The 20,861-nt window shown below is 37.0% G+C and overlaps 1 protein-coding gene across 4 annotated transcripts in view; it reads left to right on the top strand.

Annotated features, from left to right (window-relative positions):
• The window catches only part of SMTNL1 (smoothelin like 1), a 394,205-nt gene that overhangs the window by 103,945 nt on the left and 269,399 nt on the right, over window positions 1–20,861 (top strand). For all 4 annotated transcript variants that reach the window (XM_044084113.1, XM_044084111.1, XM_044084110.1 and 1 more), the window contains exon 3: window positions 16,439–17,030. In XM_044084113.1, the coding sequence (XP_043940048.1) occupies window positions 16,439–17,030 (592 nt within the window). The remainder of the gene's footprint in view (window positions 1–16,438; window positions 17,031–20,861) is intronic.

Here is a 20,861-nt window from a genome sequence, read left to right as displayed (position 1 = left end):
ATTAAAGCTAATCCAGGGCATTAATTTAAATTCAGTGCTGTTGAACAGGTGAGTAATAATAGCGGGGAGGGTCCTCTGGACACTTTTTTTTGAGTATCGAGAATTAATGTGGCAGCTAAAATGTAATTCTAATTTCCCCCAGGGCTTAATGAGACTGTTAGTCTTTCTAGTTATCTTAAACTGAAAGCAGATTTTCATATATGAATGCAAATAAGTAAATGTTTTTAATACGAGTTTTTAGTATTTTCACTATTTGTTATAATTTAGGATACACTAATGTTGTTTGTTAGAACTATATGCCTCTGCTGCTAATATGATGTATTTGGTATTGGGTTTTAAAATTTTAAACAAGTTCTTAATTATTTAATTAAATAAAAAAGTCATGTGATCATTTTCTATATAAAGGAAATGACCTAGTTGGTCATGTTTTCTGATGAAGTCAAGCTAACAGCAGATGAAAACGCCAAAAATAAAGAGTTGTGTTTGCCTGTGAGCCGTTTTGCTCTTCCATTGTGTTTTATTAATTTATGAATATATGTATTCAGTTAGAACAAATGTCAGGAATAATACATTATATAAATAGTACAATGTGTGCAATATACAAGCATTTTCTTATTTGCTGTTTTAGGAGAAAAATTAGAAAATATTATTTTGTTTGGCCATGGGAGTCCCTGGATCTGGGAGGACCAGGCAGCTGCCCAAATTGCTCCTATTATAATCCAGTACTGAGCTCATGAAGAGACTGATAAAGTCCTGCTAAGGGACATGGTAACAGTTTTAGTATAGCTGCTATAAGCATTACTTTATATTGAGATATATTAGTCTGAGTTCATTTTTCTGTCTTTGCAATCTTGTGTTATGTAATGTGCAATCATTCTGTGGATTCTGTCTTGTGAGTGTGTGTGTGTGTGTGTGTGTGTGTGTGTGTGTGTGTGTGTAAATATATATATATATATATATATATATATATATATATATATATATATATGGGTGCCAGGCACTGACACCCAGCAGAGCAACACAATTTGGTTGACACAGATAGGTGTGCAAGTTTGTCAATCCCAGAATAGTGGAATATTATTTCCTTTTCCCAAAGATTGTGTGATCTTGGAATTAGTATATATAATTAGCAAATAAAAGATTTTACTTTTATACATCCTGCACAGATTCTACAAAGCACTGCTCCCTTTCATGCTTATAACTATATGAACTGATGAGGTTTTCATTACAACAGCATGGTATTCTTTTCATGCTTATAACTATATTAACTGATGAGGTTTTCTTTATTACAGCATGGTATTCCATTGCTGCCACAGCACTTTATTAAACGATCTCTTCTTCATATCCATTACTTTTGCAATGCATTCTCTATTTTACTTTATTTTGCTTTATTTTCTATTTGACTCACATTTTATCTTGTACACATATTCTTCCTCATTTAATTATTTTAACTATGTACTACTAGTTTTGCTTATTTTGCACACATCCAAGCTTTGATAGGTAAGGTCTGTTTCTCCTAAAAGTCTGTCCAATTCATGATTTCTTGCAATGCAAACCATTCTACCTTTTATTAACAATTCATACAATTCACCAAATGCAGTGTCTTTGGCTGTATTATTTAAGTACAGGAACATAATCATCTCTTTAGAACCTTTAGGATTTTGTCAAAAATAAATGAATAAATGGCAAACTCTTTGAAGGCTCACACCAGTCTGTGAACTTATTTTGATTTGCTGTTTTTTATCTTTTTCATTTTTAAGAAATATAAAAGCATTTAATACCATCAAGACTTCTTCCCCAGAAACAGGCAGGAATGTAACACACTTTAACCTTTTAGGTTTCTAGGCTAACCTAGTTCCATTAAAGGAGAAATCAAGTTTCTGGATTCAAGATTTTCAGATTTCTACTAAATTTCCTTGATGTGAAAGAGGTTCTGGTGGTTGCATTTGAACTATATACCCAGTGAATTATAATTCCCAAATAGAAAAACTCTACTATATTTATTTACTTCAGTAGAAATATTTTTTCACACTCACATTACATGCTGTCTGTAGATTTCTCAGTCAAGTGACAAAATAGCAGATAGTCATGAAGGATCTGGTCCAAACTTAACATGAACTCTCTACAAGAAATGTTTCTCAAATGACATACAGCTCAGAGTAGTTATTTTATTAGAATTTAAAGTTATGTGACTCATTTTCTATATTCATAATGAGCATTTTTGTACTGTACTGTTCCTAATTATGAACTGTTTCAAAGAACATCTACTCAAAATTTGTTGTCCTCTCAGCTTGACTAAGAATATATTAACACCACTTCTAACTCTGTACCATGCACTGAATTATTCTAAAATCTCCTTTAAAAATTTCCATTGCACATCAACAGCCTTTTGTTTGCCAGAAAAGATAGTTGCTTTATCTTCCTTCCTGCTAGTTATAAAAATGAGAAGGCTCTTCTTGTGTTCTGTAGACATCCTTCTTTTCACAAAACTTACATATAACAATCTTATCATGTCCTCCTGGCATTTCTTAAAACTTGCCAACAGCTCCCTTGCATAAATCTTCACACCCACAGTCAAAAGTGAAGCTGGCTCTAGTTTTGTATTTCAATACTACCGTACTTTCTCTGACAGTACATTTAAGAGTGTGTTATACCCAACGTTTGGTAGCACTCTCTTACTCCACCTGATTATTTGCTTAGTGCAGTGCCCTTACCACCTGCTTCTGCCTACTTTTTTGAAAACTACAGAACACTCCATCTTCTTTTGAGGCTGAGTAATATTCATCGCCTTTTCTACTTCAGTCTGTATTTGCAGCCAAGATTTCTATTTCTTTTTTAAGATCCTCTCACCGCAAAGTTTTCCTCAATACCCATCTCCTCCTATTTTTCTGTCTACCCCGATTAATAAAATTCTTCATAAACTTCTGCAAATATATTGAATATTCATATACTATATTCTAGCTTCTTCTATGCCCATCTACTATTTTCCTATCTACTCTTGATTGATACAATTCTTCATAATCTTTGGCAGATATAACAGCTATTCTTCTACTATAGTCTTCCCTTCATCCTGTCCTGCCCTTTCCTACCCAGTTATCTGTATGCCTTACTTCCAATGTTTATAATATAAAAATCCTTAATGAGAACAAGATGACAAAGACAGCAAATCTTATGTTAAAGATACCCACATTGTAGGTCAGACGTAGTTAATTTTCTTTCTACAGAATATCTCTCAACCTACATTAAAATCAGATCTAACTTAAAAATTATTGTCTCATCAGCAAAGCAAAGTACTTCATTTTTATTTTATGTTTATTGAGCAAGGGCACTGATCTGAAGTAATCAATTTCAGTCTCAGTCTGAGAATTTAAAGAAAATCAGAATTACCTTTAGAAATCAAGAGTATAATAAAAATACACATCTGTAAAATACCTTTATCAGATAATAAAATATAACAAATATCTACAATTGCAATTGTACACACACACACACACACACACACATATATATATATATATATATATATATATATATATATATATATATACATATTGTATATCAGTTACAAAAATAGTTACAAAAATCAAGATAAATCACATGTAGAAATTGAAGCGTCTGTGTCATAATTACAATTTTGTATTGTCTAAATGGGAATGAAATGATAATTAAGTGGAGTGAAGGATATTAGACAGAGGTTGTGAGTAGATGGAAGGATAACTTATATTAAGCAAATGATTATATGAGTGAGAAAGAAGTGAAGATTGGTGTAATAGAACCTATCAGATGAGGTACAGTAACAGTAAAGAGAGTGATACATCTCAGGTCAGGTGATATGGATAGATGAGCGACAATGACATTTGGCTGATGAGAGGAGGTGGTACTTTAGTTGAGTCCTAAATTTCAGTTAAGATGAGGTATCCTTTATTTGTGGGGGTGTAATCTTCCAGAGTTCTGTACAATAGAGTTTAGTTTTTGAGGAGTTATTGCACGGAGGCAGAGTTATTTTGGTTTACTGAGGATGTAAGAGGAAGGTTGTCTTAGCTGCTAGTGAAAAGATGGTCTGGTTGAAGTTTCTATATTCAGGATCTTTGAAGAATGTCAACCCTTTATTGAACAGGGAGCCATTTTGCTTTTTTTTCAGTGTTTTACAGTCATATTCATTTTTAGGAGACTGGATAATAAATCTACAAATGTTATTGGTTATTGTTTGAATGTGTTAGAAGTTTGATTTTGATGTGGCTTTACTGAAGGCTAGGCTGTATTACAGCTGGGAGAGCAGAGTACCTTTGCCTCTGGTTGTTCTGGAGGTTTTAGTAAGAAATGGTGAGATCTTATTGGCTCAAAATAAGAAAGGGTTAAGTTTTTTTTCTTGTGTAGTCAAGGTGATGGGAGAAGTTAAGGAAGGGATCAAGCCAAATGGCAAGGTATTTAAAAGAGGTAGCATTTTCTATGGGGTGTTGTTGTGTTCATAAATATGCAAAGAGTTTTGTGTTTTTTAAGTTTATACTTGGTGCCAAAGTTTGGATTAGTTGAGAGTTGAGAAGGAGACTTTTGTTGTAAATCCAGTGGATTAGAGCTATGAAATCTACATTCAGGGCTGTCTACAGGATGGGTACTGAGTTGTTAGGGCAAAACTGTACTGCATTATCTGTGTAGTGAAGGAAGGAGACAGAAGATATGTCAACAGGAAGTGACCTATCTTATTTTGTGACTCTAACTCATTTTTTGTTGTTTCATCACAGTCCATTCAATAATGATCAGTGCCTCCAGTTTATACATTTCATATTACAATTACCATTGCTATGTCCATATTCTTCACATAAAGAGTCCCCTTTCATGGGCTAGTCTTTAATTAAATGCCCTCCACCCCACAAAGGTAACATCATTTTGGATGGCAATTGTAATTGTTACATATGCACAAAACATTAACATGTGACATAAAGCATTAGCCACAATTTTTAAATCCGTCCAGATGTGCCACACCCTGTCCATATCCTTGTTAAATCACTTATTATATTAATGTGCACCATTTTCTCATAAAATTCTTTCAAGCAGTTCTTCACATTTTCTTCTTGAATCTAATTTCTGAATTATTTGAATTACTTTAATCTGGTCTTTAAGTTACAATTTATGACAGACTTAGACCATGGAAGACTGTCCCTTCATTTTTAAATTCCATCATAATTTTGTCCACACTTTCTTTTTTTCACAAAAATAACATCAACAATGTTTTATTTCTAAAGTGAATTATGGAATGAATGTTTTGCAGTAGAAAGCCCAGAGTTTAATTACTTTAATTACTTAAGCCAACAAGTAATAGCTGTGCCAACAATCAGTCCTACTCCTGAAATACCTTTGTGTTATCTGATGTCTGTATTCTGATAAATTAGTTTTTCTCTGTCTCAAGTGCTTCTTTAGCACTTTTGAGGTTGCCTACATCCATCATTTCAACAGCACGGTATTGTCTGAATCATCATCCCCAGCTTTGTAATTACAGTTTTTGAATTTTTATTAAGTTCAGCATTTCATAGCTTCATACTTAAGTGAACAGCACTGTAGTCTGCCACTGACATTTTCACCAACAGCAATACCCCTGACTCAAAAAAAGGTAGGGGACTTTCCCTGCTGTCTTGTCAAGTTTATTCTCCCTATCCATATAAATGAAATACCACGTTGGGGAGAAACATGAACACTTGCCTGCTGTATATTCTTTTTTTTAACACCTTTATTAATTTTATCACTTAAGACATAAGCAAACAGCCATACATTTATATTAAAGAAAACAAACTCTGTTAAGATGTTCACATTTACAGATACTATACATCACATACATGCTTTTATACAATTTTCATCCATCTAACATTACATAAATTGCTCAGTTCCTTCCATCTCTTGATCCTAACTTTTCCACCAAGACATTATTCTGCATCAAATGCTATTGCTCTGCCTATCAGCATCCTGATCAATAGATCCTTACTCGAGTCCTATGCTCTTAAACTTTGGCGTACTGCTTATATTTTCCCTCTCCACAAGGGTGGCAAAAATAACATTGTATCTAACTTTTGGCCCATAGCCATCCTCTCCCCTATCTCCAAAATTCTTGAAAAATGCATCCATCCACAGCTCTTACCATTCCTTACCAAACATCAACTACTTTCCCCCACCCAGCATGGTTTCCGCCCTGGACATAGTACTAACTCTGCCCTGCTCTCCTTCTTACATTTTGTCAATTCAGCCCGTGACTCTGGAGATTTAGTATCTTCTGTCCTGCTAGACCTTTCTAAAGCCTTTGATACCATCTCCCATACCCACCTCCTAAATCATCTCTCTAAACTTAACCTTTCCCAAGCAACCATTTCTTGGTTCTCTAGCTGTCTTTCTAACAGGTCCCAAGTCGTGAAATGGGGCCAAGCCACTTCCCCTTTCCTCCCTACTCCCACTGGTGTACCCCAAGGTTCCATACTTGGTCCTCTGCTATTCAACATCTTTATTAATGACTTCCATAAAGCCATTCCCAACTCCAAAATTGTTCAATACGCTGATGATTCCACTTTGATTTGTAGTGCCCCCAACTTAGCTGAGCTCCAATCTCTAACCCAAAATGCCTTTTCTACCACCGAAGATTGGATGCTCCAAAACCACCTCTCTCTTAATGCCAACAAAACCAAGATCCTTCTATTCTCCCCCTCCAAATCTTCCCCAATAGATGAAAACTCCCTTCACATCACTAGTCATAATAACTCACAAATAGAGATTGTACACTCTGCCAAACTTCTTGGTGTCACCATAGACAGTCAGCTAAAATTTAACTCCCACATTCAGCAGAATATCAAAAAACACACATAAAACTTGGCCTCCTTTACAGAAATCACCTCTTCCTCTCTCCTTCCTCTAGGCTAACTCTTGCCACTACCTACCTTCTTCCCTCTCTCATGTATGGCTCTCCCCTGTTCTCTAACATATCCTCCTCACTTACCTCCAAACTAGAGATATGTTACAACAACATTTCTCAATTTGCCACAGGCGTCAAATCCTCCTCACACCATTGCAATTCCCTTCATTCCCTTAACTGGCTTGAACTGCCCAACCTACTTGACTTTCACCAACTAACCACAGCACACAAATTAGTATTCCAACCCTCAAACTGCCCTGCACTATCCAACATACTGCAACCATATTCCCCTCCCAGACCTCTTAGATCCTCTCACCAAAACCTGCTGACCATTCATAAACCCAAGCGCCCAGCTGGCCAGCTTCTCATACCCTGTACCCTAGCAAAAAAATGGAACTCTCTTCCCTCCAGCTTACGGACCTGCAATAACCTCAATAGCTTCAAATCTCAACTTCATTCCTACTACTTACTTAACAGGAAATGCAACTGCTCTCTTCCTCCTTTGCCTCTCAAACCCTCCTCTCTCCTTACCCCTGGCTAACCTCTCCTTACTTCTCAACCTCTCCTCTCCTAACCCACTCTTAATTATTAATTTGTTTCTTATAACAAATTACTTCTGCCAACTTCTATACTATATACTCTCTTCTTCTGAACTATTTGTTCATTCTGCTGTTTGTTTATCACATTGACATTGAATCAAACTGTTTGTGTCTTTTGTTTGATCTTTTTATTATGTACTATGTATTTTTTATACTATGTATGTTTTACTTTGATTTTAAAATGTATCTAATTAGATTTGTGGAGCCTTTCTCCCTGGGCCTCCACTGAAAATGGGCTCCCTGAGCCCAGTGGACCTCCCCGGTCATCAAACTGGAAATAAATAAATAAATGTATTTTTCCCTCAATTTCCATTTTCTATGTAGTTTGCTGCTACCCTTTTCTAAAGATCCCACTTTCATTTTTTTTCAGATCCTGAGCTCCAGCTCAAAAAAAAAACTTAGGTACACCTATTTACTCACCCAATATTTCCAACAGAGCACCCTGTAGGGAATTTTTAAAGTCAGCAACCTCATTACATTCCCCAAACATACATTCCCAGTTACCTCTTTCTTCCCTATCACACTTCCAATATTTGCCATCTACCTGTGGAAAAATTATTTGGAGTCCACATGGGGTATACAAATACCTATGCCAGTACTTCCAAGCAAAAATCCTAAATCTTCTAGACTTTGTTGCAAATTTGGAAGGTATACGTATGTCATTTCATTGATTTCTTGCAAATTGCTCATCCAGTCTCTCTTCTCAATATTGTCTAGCTTCCTTTGATTGATTCCTATAGTTATTGTGCAAGATTTTATATCAGTTTTTTTATTATCTTTTGTTTAGTCTCTTCCCCATACCATTAGCTGCCAAAACAGAATCATTTTAACCCATATTACTAAATACTTAATTTTATCATATCCCTATAAATTTGGTATTGCTGAACTTGTTTTGTCTGCATTAATTTTATATCCAAAAAAAAAAAACAACTTGAAATTGTTTCAGAATGCTCCATAGCACTAAGATGTCCTTTCCTGGTTCTATCAGGCATAAAATAATATTGACGGCTGATAAAGACAGCTTGTCTTGATTACCATATTAATTATATCCTTGAAATTCTAAGTACCTTATTTTCTTTGTCAATGGCTCTAAATATAATTCAAATAACAAAAGGGAAAGAGGACAGCCCTGCCTGGACCCTCTGTTCAGGCACAACTTATTCAAGAGAACCCTCCAACTTTAATTTTTACCTCCACTCTTTCATATTAACCTTATTATTGTATCAGGGAATACAAATGCTTCCATTTCCCTAATCATAAAATTCCAGTTTACTCTATCGTGCTTTCTCTGCATAAAGACCTACCAGCAACAGCAACATTTTCTTACATTCTGCTTCCCTGTGGATCATCATTGTTCTGTTAATGTTATCAAATGTTTGTCTCCCTCACAAAACCACACTCATTCAGATCTATCAATTCTGGCAACACCTTTGCCATTCTTTGATCTGTTATAGACATACATACTTTATAAACTGGCTTTAATTCCAACATTTATGAAAGCCTGTATACAGAAATACTTATTCACATTATTCCGGTTGATACCCTTACCATCAGAAGGTTGGCTTGGTTAGGGGGCAAGCCATTAGGTTGGCTAGAATGGTTTCGGACATGGAAGTATTTTTAGAGGAAATTAACAAGTTAAAAATATGTTTTATGACCAGGGATATTCAATGTGTATGGTACAGAAAGTGGTATGTGAAGCTGTGGCATCTAGGGAACAGAAATTTAAACCGATTATGGGTACTGGTTTAAGTAATACTACTAATAAACACGATAATGACAACACCTCCACCTTTCTAACAGCCACGGTATTGGAATTCAACAATGAATATCAAGACATTAGATCCATTATTGTAAAAAACTGGAATATTCTTAGATGTAACCCTGTTATATACTCAGTTGCTGGGAGCAACCTAGGATAGTTAGCAAGGTTTCAAGGAACATTTTTGAACATGGAGGCACATTAAATGAGACTAATATTTGTGGAAATATGGTGAAATGTGGAAGGTGCAAACAGTGTACCTATATTATAAAGGCAGAACAGTTATTTATAAATGAAAGCAATATTAGATTTGGGAGAGTGGCCTAATGGTTAAGGTGTTTGCCTTATAAAACACAGGGTGTTTGAGTCTCAGTCCACACGTGAATTGTCTAGGCTTAAAATGGCTCACAGGTTAGGCAGCTAGTACTAATCTATAACTATAATTACTTTTGAACCTCTGCTATTCTGTAAAAAAAAAAAAAAAAAAAAAAAAAAAAAATTTTTCTTTCTTCTTCGAGAAGAAAAGGTTAAGTTAGTCAGCAGGCTTGCTAACTGTGAAAGAAAGTTTTTGTTTCTGTGATTTTATTTTGCTTGGAAGGAGGGTCTCTTTGTTGATCAGTGGGCAGTTGGGCAGTTTGAGCAGCTCCTTTACCTCGGAGAGGTGGTTAACTGACTTGAAACTGTAGTTTTGCCATAACTCCTTTCATTTCCTTTCCACCTTCAGTTGCCAGGCATTTTCTGTTAAACTTGATTTCTATATAGTAGTGTATTTTTAGAGCACAAAAAAAAAGCTGTTGAATTGAATTTTGCACTTAATTTTAATTTTTTTTTTAAAAACTTTTTTTCTTAAACTTACTTACCTAGTGCTCTTGTGTGGGCACTTTGTACTGTTATTTACTGCACTGTTATAACTGAACTTTACTATTACTCTGTAAAAAAAAACAAAAAAAAAAAAAAAAAAAAATTTGCTTTTTTCCCACTTTTCTAGAAAAAAAAGTTTTTACTACAGGTTGCCTGTTTGAACTGTTCTGTTTGGAAAGTTTCTTTTCTGTTGCTGAAGGAGGCTCTCTTTTTGTCTCTTTGTTGATCAGTGGCAGAACTACTAGCGCCTGAGGTGCCCCCCGCCGAGAGAGGTGGTTACTGATCTTTTAAGGTAGTTTTTTTGTCATTTCCATAACTTCCCTCTCTTTTCCTTTAACCTGCTTGTCAGCACGCTTTTTGTCGTTTTAGGCTTGTCGGTGCTGTTGCACACCAGGCAGAAAACGCTGAGATGGTTTAAGAAGATTTGGCTTTGAGAAGTTTACTTTTCAAATTTTCCCTTAAAACTACCTTCCTCATAGCATAGCTGCAGAGCTAATCTGCTTTCCTATAAAGTTTCTATATTAGTCTTGTTTTGACTATTTAGAAAAGCTGTTTGAGCACAACCAAAAGCTGTTTGCTGAATTTCCTGTTTGCATTTCTTTTTTACTCCTTTTTTGTCAATAGTAACTTCAAAAAGTGTGCCCCCATTTCTACTGGTCACCCACACTGTTATAATTTTTTGATAAAGTTTTATCTCTGTTAAAACAAAAAAAAAAGGAACAAAAAAAAATTTCCTCTTTTACTCTTTTTCAGAACCTAATATTCTGGCACAAAGACAATTGAACCGGAACTGTTTTTTCTGTGCCTCCTTTCAGCACAAATACATGCAGAGATGCTTGGGCTGAAGGAGGGTCTCTTTGTTGACTCTATTGAGCAGCTCTCCCGGAGAGAGAGGTGTAGCACAATTTTGAGACACTGACTTGAAACTGTAGTCTTGTTGTCCCTACTCCTTCATCTTCCTCTCTACATACCCAGAAGCTGTTCGGTTTTTGGCTGCCTTTACAGCTGAGGGCCAAAAAAGTGAAGTACCACTCAAGCGAACCAAGCTAGAATAAAAGGAGCCACTTTTGAGATTTTAACAGTTTTTCTCTTTTCCCTTAAGCTGTTTTCCCTCGAACTTTACAGCAGACACATTCTGTCTTATGACCTATGTAACTACACTGACGCTCCAACAGACTGACAAGCATAGCCATCAAGCTGTTTGCTGAAAGGGCGCTTAGAATCTCGCTTTGGCCTTAACGCTAGCACTGTCCTTGATATTTCACTCACAAACCTAATCATTTGTGGGGCTAATATTACTCAGTTGTCATTTCAATTCTTGGCTCATATGAAAAAAAACAAAATCTAAACAAAAAAAGATCTTCTGAGGATCTGTCTTATGACCCTGAATCTTGAAGGCTATCCTACCTTTGAGTTCCTGAACTGTTTGACAGATAAGATGATCAGGGGCTGAAATTGGCTCTCACACTTGTGTCAATTCAAAGAGCCTCCAGGTGTCAAGCTGCCTGGCCCCCGGAGCTGTGGCTCCACGCTGTTTTCTGTACAACGGGTTTTGGGCAGTCCCTGCTATGATTCCCATCCCTGCCTCCTAAAGTTACCCCATAACGTGGCTTTAGGCTCAAATTCTAAAACTAACCACCCGGTTAAATGAAAAACTCCAAGTTCAAAAGCTCAATGCCAAAGAGCTACTTTTTCAACCCCAAAAGTCTAAATTGGAGGGCCACAAAAAAAACCAAAAGGAAAAAGGATAAAGTCTCTCAAAAATATGAGTGCTGCCCGCCTGAAACTCAGCTCTATTCAGTCTTCTATCTCAGCTCCTACCTGGGCTGCTCCCTACATTCAACAACATACATACAGCGCCATGTCAAATTTATGCTTTGATGAATATGAAAAAAAAGAAAATCCATCAGAGCCACAGAGGGAATAATCTACCAGATGACACGGGCTGGGATTAACGGGCTATTGAGGATAGATTTATCACCATGTAAATTTATCACCCAAAGGGAAATTGAAACAAAACTCCGGCTGTTCACTCGGAGGCTCCCCCGTTCTGCTCCAAAGAGAGATATCACCAATGGATATACCCAGGAGATGCGACATGGATTGCTCAATGTCGTTCGACAGTAACACAGCAAATATAATTAAATATAGTACCTTATACTAAAGGTAATGGGGTTGGGGAAACGTATTGGCTAGGCTTGTAATGAGGCAGATAGCTATTAAAGGAAATTGTTCAACAACAGGGATAGTTTATCTAGTGAAATGTAATACCTGTCCATCATTTTATATAGGAAAGACTGAGAAGGCGAAGTAAGATTAATGTTCTCTACAGACATTCTTGCTTATGTCCCGACTTTCAAAGTTTAATTTTGGTAATCTTGATAAAATTACCATTAAACCTAGGGGTGGTGACTGGAAGAACAAACTTGAATATAAAGAGCTTTTATGGCAACTTAAATTAAATGCTACAGGCACCACCCGGGTTGAACAAAACCACTTCTATTAAACCTGGAATGAAATCATTAGCTGAAGTGCTGCAAAGCACAAGGAGTGTTTAAGAATTTTTACAAATTTTTAAATGTAAGATTGTTTTAACAGTATTATTATGTTTTGATATGAAGTGGTGACTTTATGCTCTATACTAGTCTCAATGCATGTTTGTTATATAATGGTAGTAAGTAAGCGTTTAATTTTAGAAGTTACACCATTTATTTAATTGATATAATTTATTTGATTTAATAGGAAATTGGACAATTGGTTAAGCATTTTACTATATATATGATAGTGAGTTCATGTTGAGCTCAATTCTGATGAAGTCTCAGGCAGAAAGGAAAGTGCTGAATTTATTCAGAAATTTTATGTGGTACAAATTCTAAGTATTCATCAATGCTTAACACCAGCTTCCTTCATTGGTACAGTCTACTTTTGGTTACTTTATAACCATAGTTTAAAATTAAAGCCTATATGAAGCTGAGTCTGATGGATCTTTACCATATTTAGGTATTAGAGCCACTACACCTTTCTTCCAGGATGTTGGTGCTTCCCAGCCTTTTAAAATACTGTTAAAAAAAACTTTCCAGAGCTTTATCACATTCTTCCCTCCTAGCATCTATTCCTGGAGATTTTCCTGCAGATTGATTATATGTCACTGTTTTTTATCTCATCTCCTCCTATCTTAACTGTTAATTGTTGAACCTTATGTACCTTATCTACATCTAACCTTGGCATACTTAAGTCTTCCATAAATATTTCCATTTGGACTTTTTCTTAATTTCCACATTCCTCTGCTTTATACAAATTTCCATAGAATTTCTGAATATCTATATTACTTCTACATGAACTCTGGTTATTTTTCATGGTATAGGCTCCCTAAGTTTGGCAACAACCCTTTCTACTTTCTGTCACCTAAGTCATTGTTCTAAGAGTTATTATAAAAACAGTTGCATAATCACAATCTTTTTAAATATATGCATATTATCCAGATACTCCCCTATTTTTTCTTTAACACTCTGTAGTTGTACCTCTTCTTGTTCTGCAAGATTTTCTTTATTCTGCAATACTTTAATCTTTATCAGCCACTCTATATAATTATTTTTACTTCTTAACAGTATTTCTTTTTCTTTTATTTCTATCCTATTTTTAAACTCCACTTTCATTTTATCCCACTCACTAGCTATAACTGAAGAAATTTCTATCTTCCTTAATAGTTCTCAAATAATTTCCACTACTCGTTCCTTAAATTCCTCTCTTTTTAATAATTAGGTGAGGAGTACCAGTGTCTCATTTTTACTTCATTACCCTGCATTTGTACCTTAATTGTTTTGGCGCATGATCTGAAGTAGTTATTGGAAGTGTGTCAAAAGTTTTTAATTAAAAGCACATGTTCTTGTGAAATACAATTGCTGTCTAGTTTTGCCTAGTTATTGTACCCTGAGAAATAATATGTAAATTTTATTTGAGTTCCTACATCTGAATTCATGTCTTACATACCAAATATTTTCAAAATTGTGTTCAGTAATCTACTCTCTTTTGTTATATTTATAATCTCACATTTATTCAATAATTTCAATGTTGATGGTATTCTACCTGTTCATCTCCATCTCCCAACCCCAGACTCCTGTTCAAGTCCAAGGTACTCCCAATTCTTCTATTCAGCTCCTGAGATTTCTTCTGTCTCTAAATCATTTTCCTTTGGAACATTGGAAAAGGTTTCACTGGCAAAGTGTCTCCATAAGCTTTATTATCAGAAAAATGAGAAGCAGTGTTCCCTTCTATTTGATGGCTCACTTTTTGTTGGACAAATGTTTGTATTTCTACTTAGCCTGTTCTACATCAAAAAAGAACTTTGATCCACCAGGAAAAATATTTTGAAGCCAGCTGGGTACAGCAGTTTGAATCTCACACCTGCCTCTCAACATTCCCTGATTGCTAGGATAATTTTGCTTCTCTCCTGCCTGGTGTATAGTGAATAATCATTTTCCACAAATACTCCAGTGTCTCCAATTTTTAATGTTTTGCTGATTTGCCACAGTTTTGTCAGGATCAATTATTTCTGCTGGTATGATTGTGTCTTTACTAATACAGGTCATGGCTGCTTTCTCATAGCCAGGTTTGGAGCAAACACACGTGCCCTTTCAATTAACAAATCCTGCTGTGGAATTCCAGTCTAGTTGCTTATTTGTACTTTCATAAAATCAATGCTGTCTGCTCCTTCCAGTTTCTCTAGTACAGCAGAAAACTCACAGGTTTTCTCTGTGTGCTCTGTCCTCTAATTCTACCATTTTTGAAATAGCTCTTCTTGATCAGTCTCATACACAGCCAGCCTTTTCTTCATTTCAGCCTCTGATTTTTGCAGTTTTATCAGTTCATCTGAATAGCTGTTTAAAGCTTCTATTTCTCCATCCTTTTATTAATTGTGTTGATGTTCTCCTTCAATGTTTCATTTATTTTAATCAGCTCTGAGTATATTTGATTTATCTTTTCTTGTGGATTACTAGAAGCCATGTCTTGCACCAAAGCTGGAGCTTGAACTTTATTTTTGCTGAATAGCTGTGGGGATTCTTCCCATTCAGTGTTTTCTTTTCACCTTTTCTAGTTGATTTTTTTTCAGGCTCTCTAAGTTTCTTCTCTGCTGGCATCCAGGCAGTATATTTTCTAGCCACTAACTGAATTTACTAAAACTTGCAGAGTTTCTGGCCATTATCTCTCAGCTTCTTTTTTCCACACTGTGAGAGCTGAAATCAAGCTGGTGTTCAGTGTGCAGCCATCTTGGAAGTCCTCCCTGCTGCATAATCTTAAGAGTGCTTTTTATACCCTTAGGGCAGTGTTGGCAAACTTGTACGTAGGCTGTGGTAGTAAATGTCTTTGATACTGGATATTCCACAAAACCTCTTATGACTGGCACAAAGAATCCCCGCTGTAGTCTTTTATGTATTTAATGATTCTGACTCAGTATTATTTATATCAGCCTCTACTATGAAACTTTGCAAACATTAGCTTAAGGCAGAAGAATTTAGCTGTCAAGGAGGCTTTGTTGAAATATTCAGTAGCAAATACATGTTTAAGCAACTCTTGAGACAAATGACATTGCATTGCGTTAGAAGTGATTTTTTGTCCTAAAAAAAAATAGTCAAGCAACTGTGAGACACTATTATAGGATTTGAAGTAAAAAAAAGTTTGAGCTCCATAAAGTGTTCACCAGTTATTATTGTAGCAGAGGAGAGCATTACAAATGTTCTGAGATAATTTTATGGCTTGGGTGACTGAGCTCAAGGTTATGGCCAGGTCTGTTCAGCACCCACAGATTAATACAGTTCTCACCATGCATACTTTGTAAAACTCTGCTGTTATTGTAAAATCTTAGCTAAAAAAATGAGTGAGGGTGCTAAAGGAGATGCCCCATCTCCTGCTACATAGACAGTTAAGAAATTACACAATGACCACCTGTGAGTATTCCAAAACATGAAGCTTTAGTTCCTGTCATTATCATTTGATTAAATGGTTGAAACTGTGGTTTTGTATCTGGTGTCTGTGATTTCATATCCTAACATTCAGACACTGGCAGATAGTTTACAACATTATTTTATACTTTTTGATCCTGTTGCTAGAAATGAGTGTTGTGTGATATACTATAGATGTTTAAATATTTTTATACAAGCACGAGTGCTGGGAATATATTGGTGTTAAAAGTAAGCACACGTCAGTTGAATCCCAGGTTATTTTCTTACCCTTTAATTGTATGCCTTTGAATACAGATAGTTTGGATTATTGCACATGCAAAGCATCCTGTATTTTAATGTAATTAAATATTCTTGTGTTTTCAAGGAGGATTCCTTTAATAGCACAACAGAATATACTGCTGATGAGAAAGAGGCACCTGAGATGGATGGGATAAAAGATTCAGAACAAAAGGCTGAGTCACTAAAAAGTGATGTTTCATCTTGTGATGAATCTCATGGTTTCCTGGCTGAGCCTGTTTTGCCAGTAGTAAAAGACTCATCTGGAAATGAAATGATGGAAGAAAAGAGGGCAGCTGAAGATTCACAGCCAGCTCCTGCTATACAGTCACCAGAAGCACCAAGTGAAATTCCATCTGAGGAGCAGATGAAAGATATTGTCAGCTCTGAAGCTGCTTCTGTAGACAAGGTAGAAAGTGGAATGGCAGCATCTTCTCTTGAGGCTGACATATCTGAAAAGAAGACTGAAGCTATCACTTCTGCAGCCACTTTCACGGCAGAGGGCAGTAGCTCTGTAGCCACAACCAGGGCAGAGGACAGCAGCTCTGTAGCCACATCCACAGTAAATGATATTAGCTCTGAAGCCACATCCACAGCAGAGGTTACATCTGAGCCACAAATAGCTAGCAAAGTGAGTGAGGGTACTGAAGCAGATACTCCAGCTCCTGCCACACAGACAGGTAAGGAATCACTACAAAGACCACTTGAGTAGCCTAAAACATAAAACTTCAGTTCTTGTCATTATCATTTGGAAAAATAGTTCAAACAGAGCTTTTGCATCTGATGTTTGTGATTTCATATCCTAACACTGGCAAATAGTTTATAACATTGTTTTATACTGCTCATTTGTTTAAGTTTCTGCCAACCATCAGACCCCCTCTCAGTCTATCAGCTATCTGAAAGAAAGACAGCTGAGAAGGGGACATTACTGAGGCAGCCATTAGAGGTGGGTTAAACATTTTTCTACTTTAACCCTTGGCCCTAACCACATGTACTTGACAAGGTGCTGAGGAAGGGTGTGCAATGAGATGCTTGTCGAGTGTGTCCCTTCACTTCTACAAAGGGTACTCCTTCCAAGTATCCTCATCCTGCCCTTTGCAACATGAGCAGTGATATCTCCCATCTCCATAAGGGAAATCACAATGGTCTGCATGCTCTTCACTCCTCTGCCTTCCTGCTTGGATCATTCAGTGCTGGGTCTGATAATCAAACCCCGGTCACCATGTTCACAGTCAGGGCTCCATCCCTCTGTACCTTGGAGCAAGGCACTTATTTTACACTCTCGGCATAAAAGCACGTATTTTACACTGTCTGCATCTGTTTTGTTACTTTTTCCTTTTTGTTTCTGATGCCTTATGTATCACCCAGCATCAGGTTCCAGTACATAGCCTACTCTGTGTTATTCTTGCCTCTCCAAGTCTTGTAGTATGACTGCCCATTTGTGTTTATGCTGTTTATACATTAGTAATGTCACTGTTCAGTTTGGATAATGAAGAAAGACCACTGGAAAGACAGGATTTATAAAGAATTAAAATTCATCACTTACCTGAACCGATTTATAGAAAAAAATGTGCAAAATGCTACAAAGTATATTTAATATTACTTATAATGTATTTTCATGTAAACAAAGTAGTTTTTATTTTATTTACTTATTTTTTGTGCAGCACCTAGATTCATTTGTATCTATGGTAATCTGTAAGATGTCTTTCTTTTTCTGTTGTCGCAGGATTTGCTGGGTTAGGAGTATAAAGTATTCTCCCCTGAGCTCCATGCCACTCTTTGAGCACTTACTTTGACAGTTCACTAAGGTGCATAAGCCCTTCCTGGCTGGGGTTAACAGCCCCTCCTCAAAGCTGGTGATAACAGGACTCTCGGAGAAGGGGAGGGAGCCTGGAAGCCACTATTGCTGCTTATGCATACAGGCCTAGCTTCACTGGGTTGTGACCCTGTCCTCCAACATGCTGGCACCCTATATGGAGGATAAGATAAGCCAAGAGGCATGCTTTTTTGGAAGCAGCATTAGGATGGGTGTGCCCTCCAATCCATCCACTCACTCACTCCAGCTATTGTTCTCTGCTCTCCCCTCCACCAGAGCTAGATAATTAGTTTGGTCCTACCTGCATGTCATCCATTCACCTCATCACCTGGCAAAGGAGACCAGGCTAACCTCATTAGTTCTAACAGATGCCAAAGCCCGTAATCAAACTCGGATCACCTGTGTCATATAGGTTCATAGGTGTGTACTAGGCTAATTGCCCTGGAGCCTTTGCAAGCCTAGCCCATAAGATTATCCTGGCATCTTGCCACCTGACCTTAGTTCCCAGTGCCTCTGTTGAGTAGAGCTACTGGAGTGATTCCCGGGATGAATTTTCTATTTCCCATCCACTCATCAAGACTTCTCTTGAAGAGGACAAGTGAGGCGCTCTGCTTGACATGTATCAGAAGTCTATTCTATAGCATGGGCAGTCTCTGGGTTATGAACATGTCCCTCTAACATGCACTCTGTGCCAACAGAGCTAGCTGTAAAGCACCTCACTTCTCATTTGTATTGCAATATCACTAGTAACATCACATTATAATGGAGACAGGTCAGCCTGTTTGGATCGATTAATGACCAGGGAAGCCAGAGGGTCATATGCTGATGTAGGTTTGAGGAGTCACCTTGGTGGGAGAGAGCTTTGCGTGCTGCAGCATTGCTATATAGTGTGAATCAGGGAGTGGTGCAGCATTACATGGCTATGTGCTCCTAAGAAGGTTGTCAGATAGCTACTAGTGCATACACGGGAGCATGTATGCAAGTGGTTAGTATGTAATTACACACTGGCCTTGAGAGGAATGTTAAAAAGCAACGCAGGGCATAAAACAAAATCAGGTACTTGCAGTATGCTCAGACCAGCACACATTCACTCTCATTCCTGGTGCAGTAGTGATCTGAGCACTTATAGCCTAAAGGCTTTCTTCCCTGGAAAGGAAGCACTGACCCAACAAAAGGTTTCATTTGGGTAATGTCTGTACTATAAATGGGCCCAGGGACAGGTCAGATTATGAGAACGAGGGAACAAAGAACCCCCAAGTAAGTTTTGAGATGATAAGAAAAAAATGCTAGTAAAATGAACTTTTCATACTGCAAACAGCAAGAGATGTTAGAAAAATTGGTATGTCATGAAATACAACAAATGCTAAGGTGCACTGCCACAGAACATGGGACTCCAACACCTTAGGAAATCTTAAATTCTATGATGAGCCAGGGACCTTCAGGTCATGTTTGACATGTGACCACTAAAACATTCATGTCAGCTAGCATCAGATAGACCTCTCCCTTATGGATACAAGATAAGGTGTACCAGAAAGTGAATATTTCGATCTACACAGAGGTCAACTACAACACCAGATGTTCTTATGTTATTGAGTAGCTTTTACATAGGTCATCCATATCACCAAAAGTTTTTATATTACTGACAAGTTCTCACAAAAGTCAACCATATCATTAGATGTTTTACATTACTGAGTAATTTTAAGATAGGGCAAATATAATAGCAGCTGTTTTTACATTACTGAGCAGTTTTCACAAAAGTCATCTGTACCATGTATGCTTTTTCAATACTTAGTAATTTTCACAGAGGTCAGCTATAAGTTCTATAACATCAAATGCTTTTATATTATTAAGAAGCTACTTGCTGTGGTGGCCTTTGTCAATGTAGGAGAGATAATCCTGACATCAACAAGGAGCTTACGTGATCTCTTTCACATATCTGGAAATATTGAAATCTTTGAGGAGTTTTTTTCTTATTAAAAATAGTTTTGTTTGGCAGTCATAACTATATCTTTTGCTCCATGAACAATGAAAAGTTATGTACCTGAATTTGTTTCTAAAGCACTGCATGTGTGGGTGCAACTATCCTGAAACCTGCCTCCATGAATGGCCTGCTTTAGTACTTAATGTCAGGGGGAAAATAAAAGAGTCAGTACAGTTCTCAGGTCATAGAATCATAAGATCATTGGAGATACAAGGCAATAGGGCCTAGTGAATAAATTATAACTTGCCAGTACACATGCTTGAGCCTTACCACCTTTTCCAAGGAAGGCCATTCCAGTTTTTCCAGGAGTAAAATTGTGTATATCCATCAATTTATTTAGTTTCTATTTGAAGGCTGATAATGTATCACTCTGCTTGATGTTGTTTGTCTTTTCTGCTTTTCCCGGTTAGGGGTCGCCACAGCGGAACTTCGAGTTGCCAGCCCGATGCCCAACCTTCAACGAAGGCACGCCCATTCACGCATGTCCTTCAAACGCCACTCGACCGTGGGGAGGACATGCAGACTCCACACAGAAGGCACTCCAGCCGAGAATTGAACAGGAGAACCTCTTGCTGTGAGGCAACAATGCTACCGCTGCACCACCGTGGCTTACATATCACTCTGCTTGATATGTAGTGGAAATTTGTTCCCGAGGAGGAGAAGGCAGTGCCTGAAAAATCTGTTCCACCACCATCTTTTGTTAGTTTGTTGGTG

Source organism: Protopterus annectens, chromosome 9.part0 (genome assembly GCF_019279795.1).
Source record: "Protopterus annectens isolate FY-2018-M chromosome 9.part0, PAN1.0, whole genome shotgun sequence".
NCBI classification, from domain to species: domain Eukaryota; kingdom Metazoa; phylum Chordata; order Ceratodontiformes; family Protopteridae; genus Protopterus; species Protopterus annectens.
The sequence above is the reverse complement of the archived record's forward strand: the minus strand, read 5'-3'. Positions and strand labels throughout refer to the sequence as shown.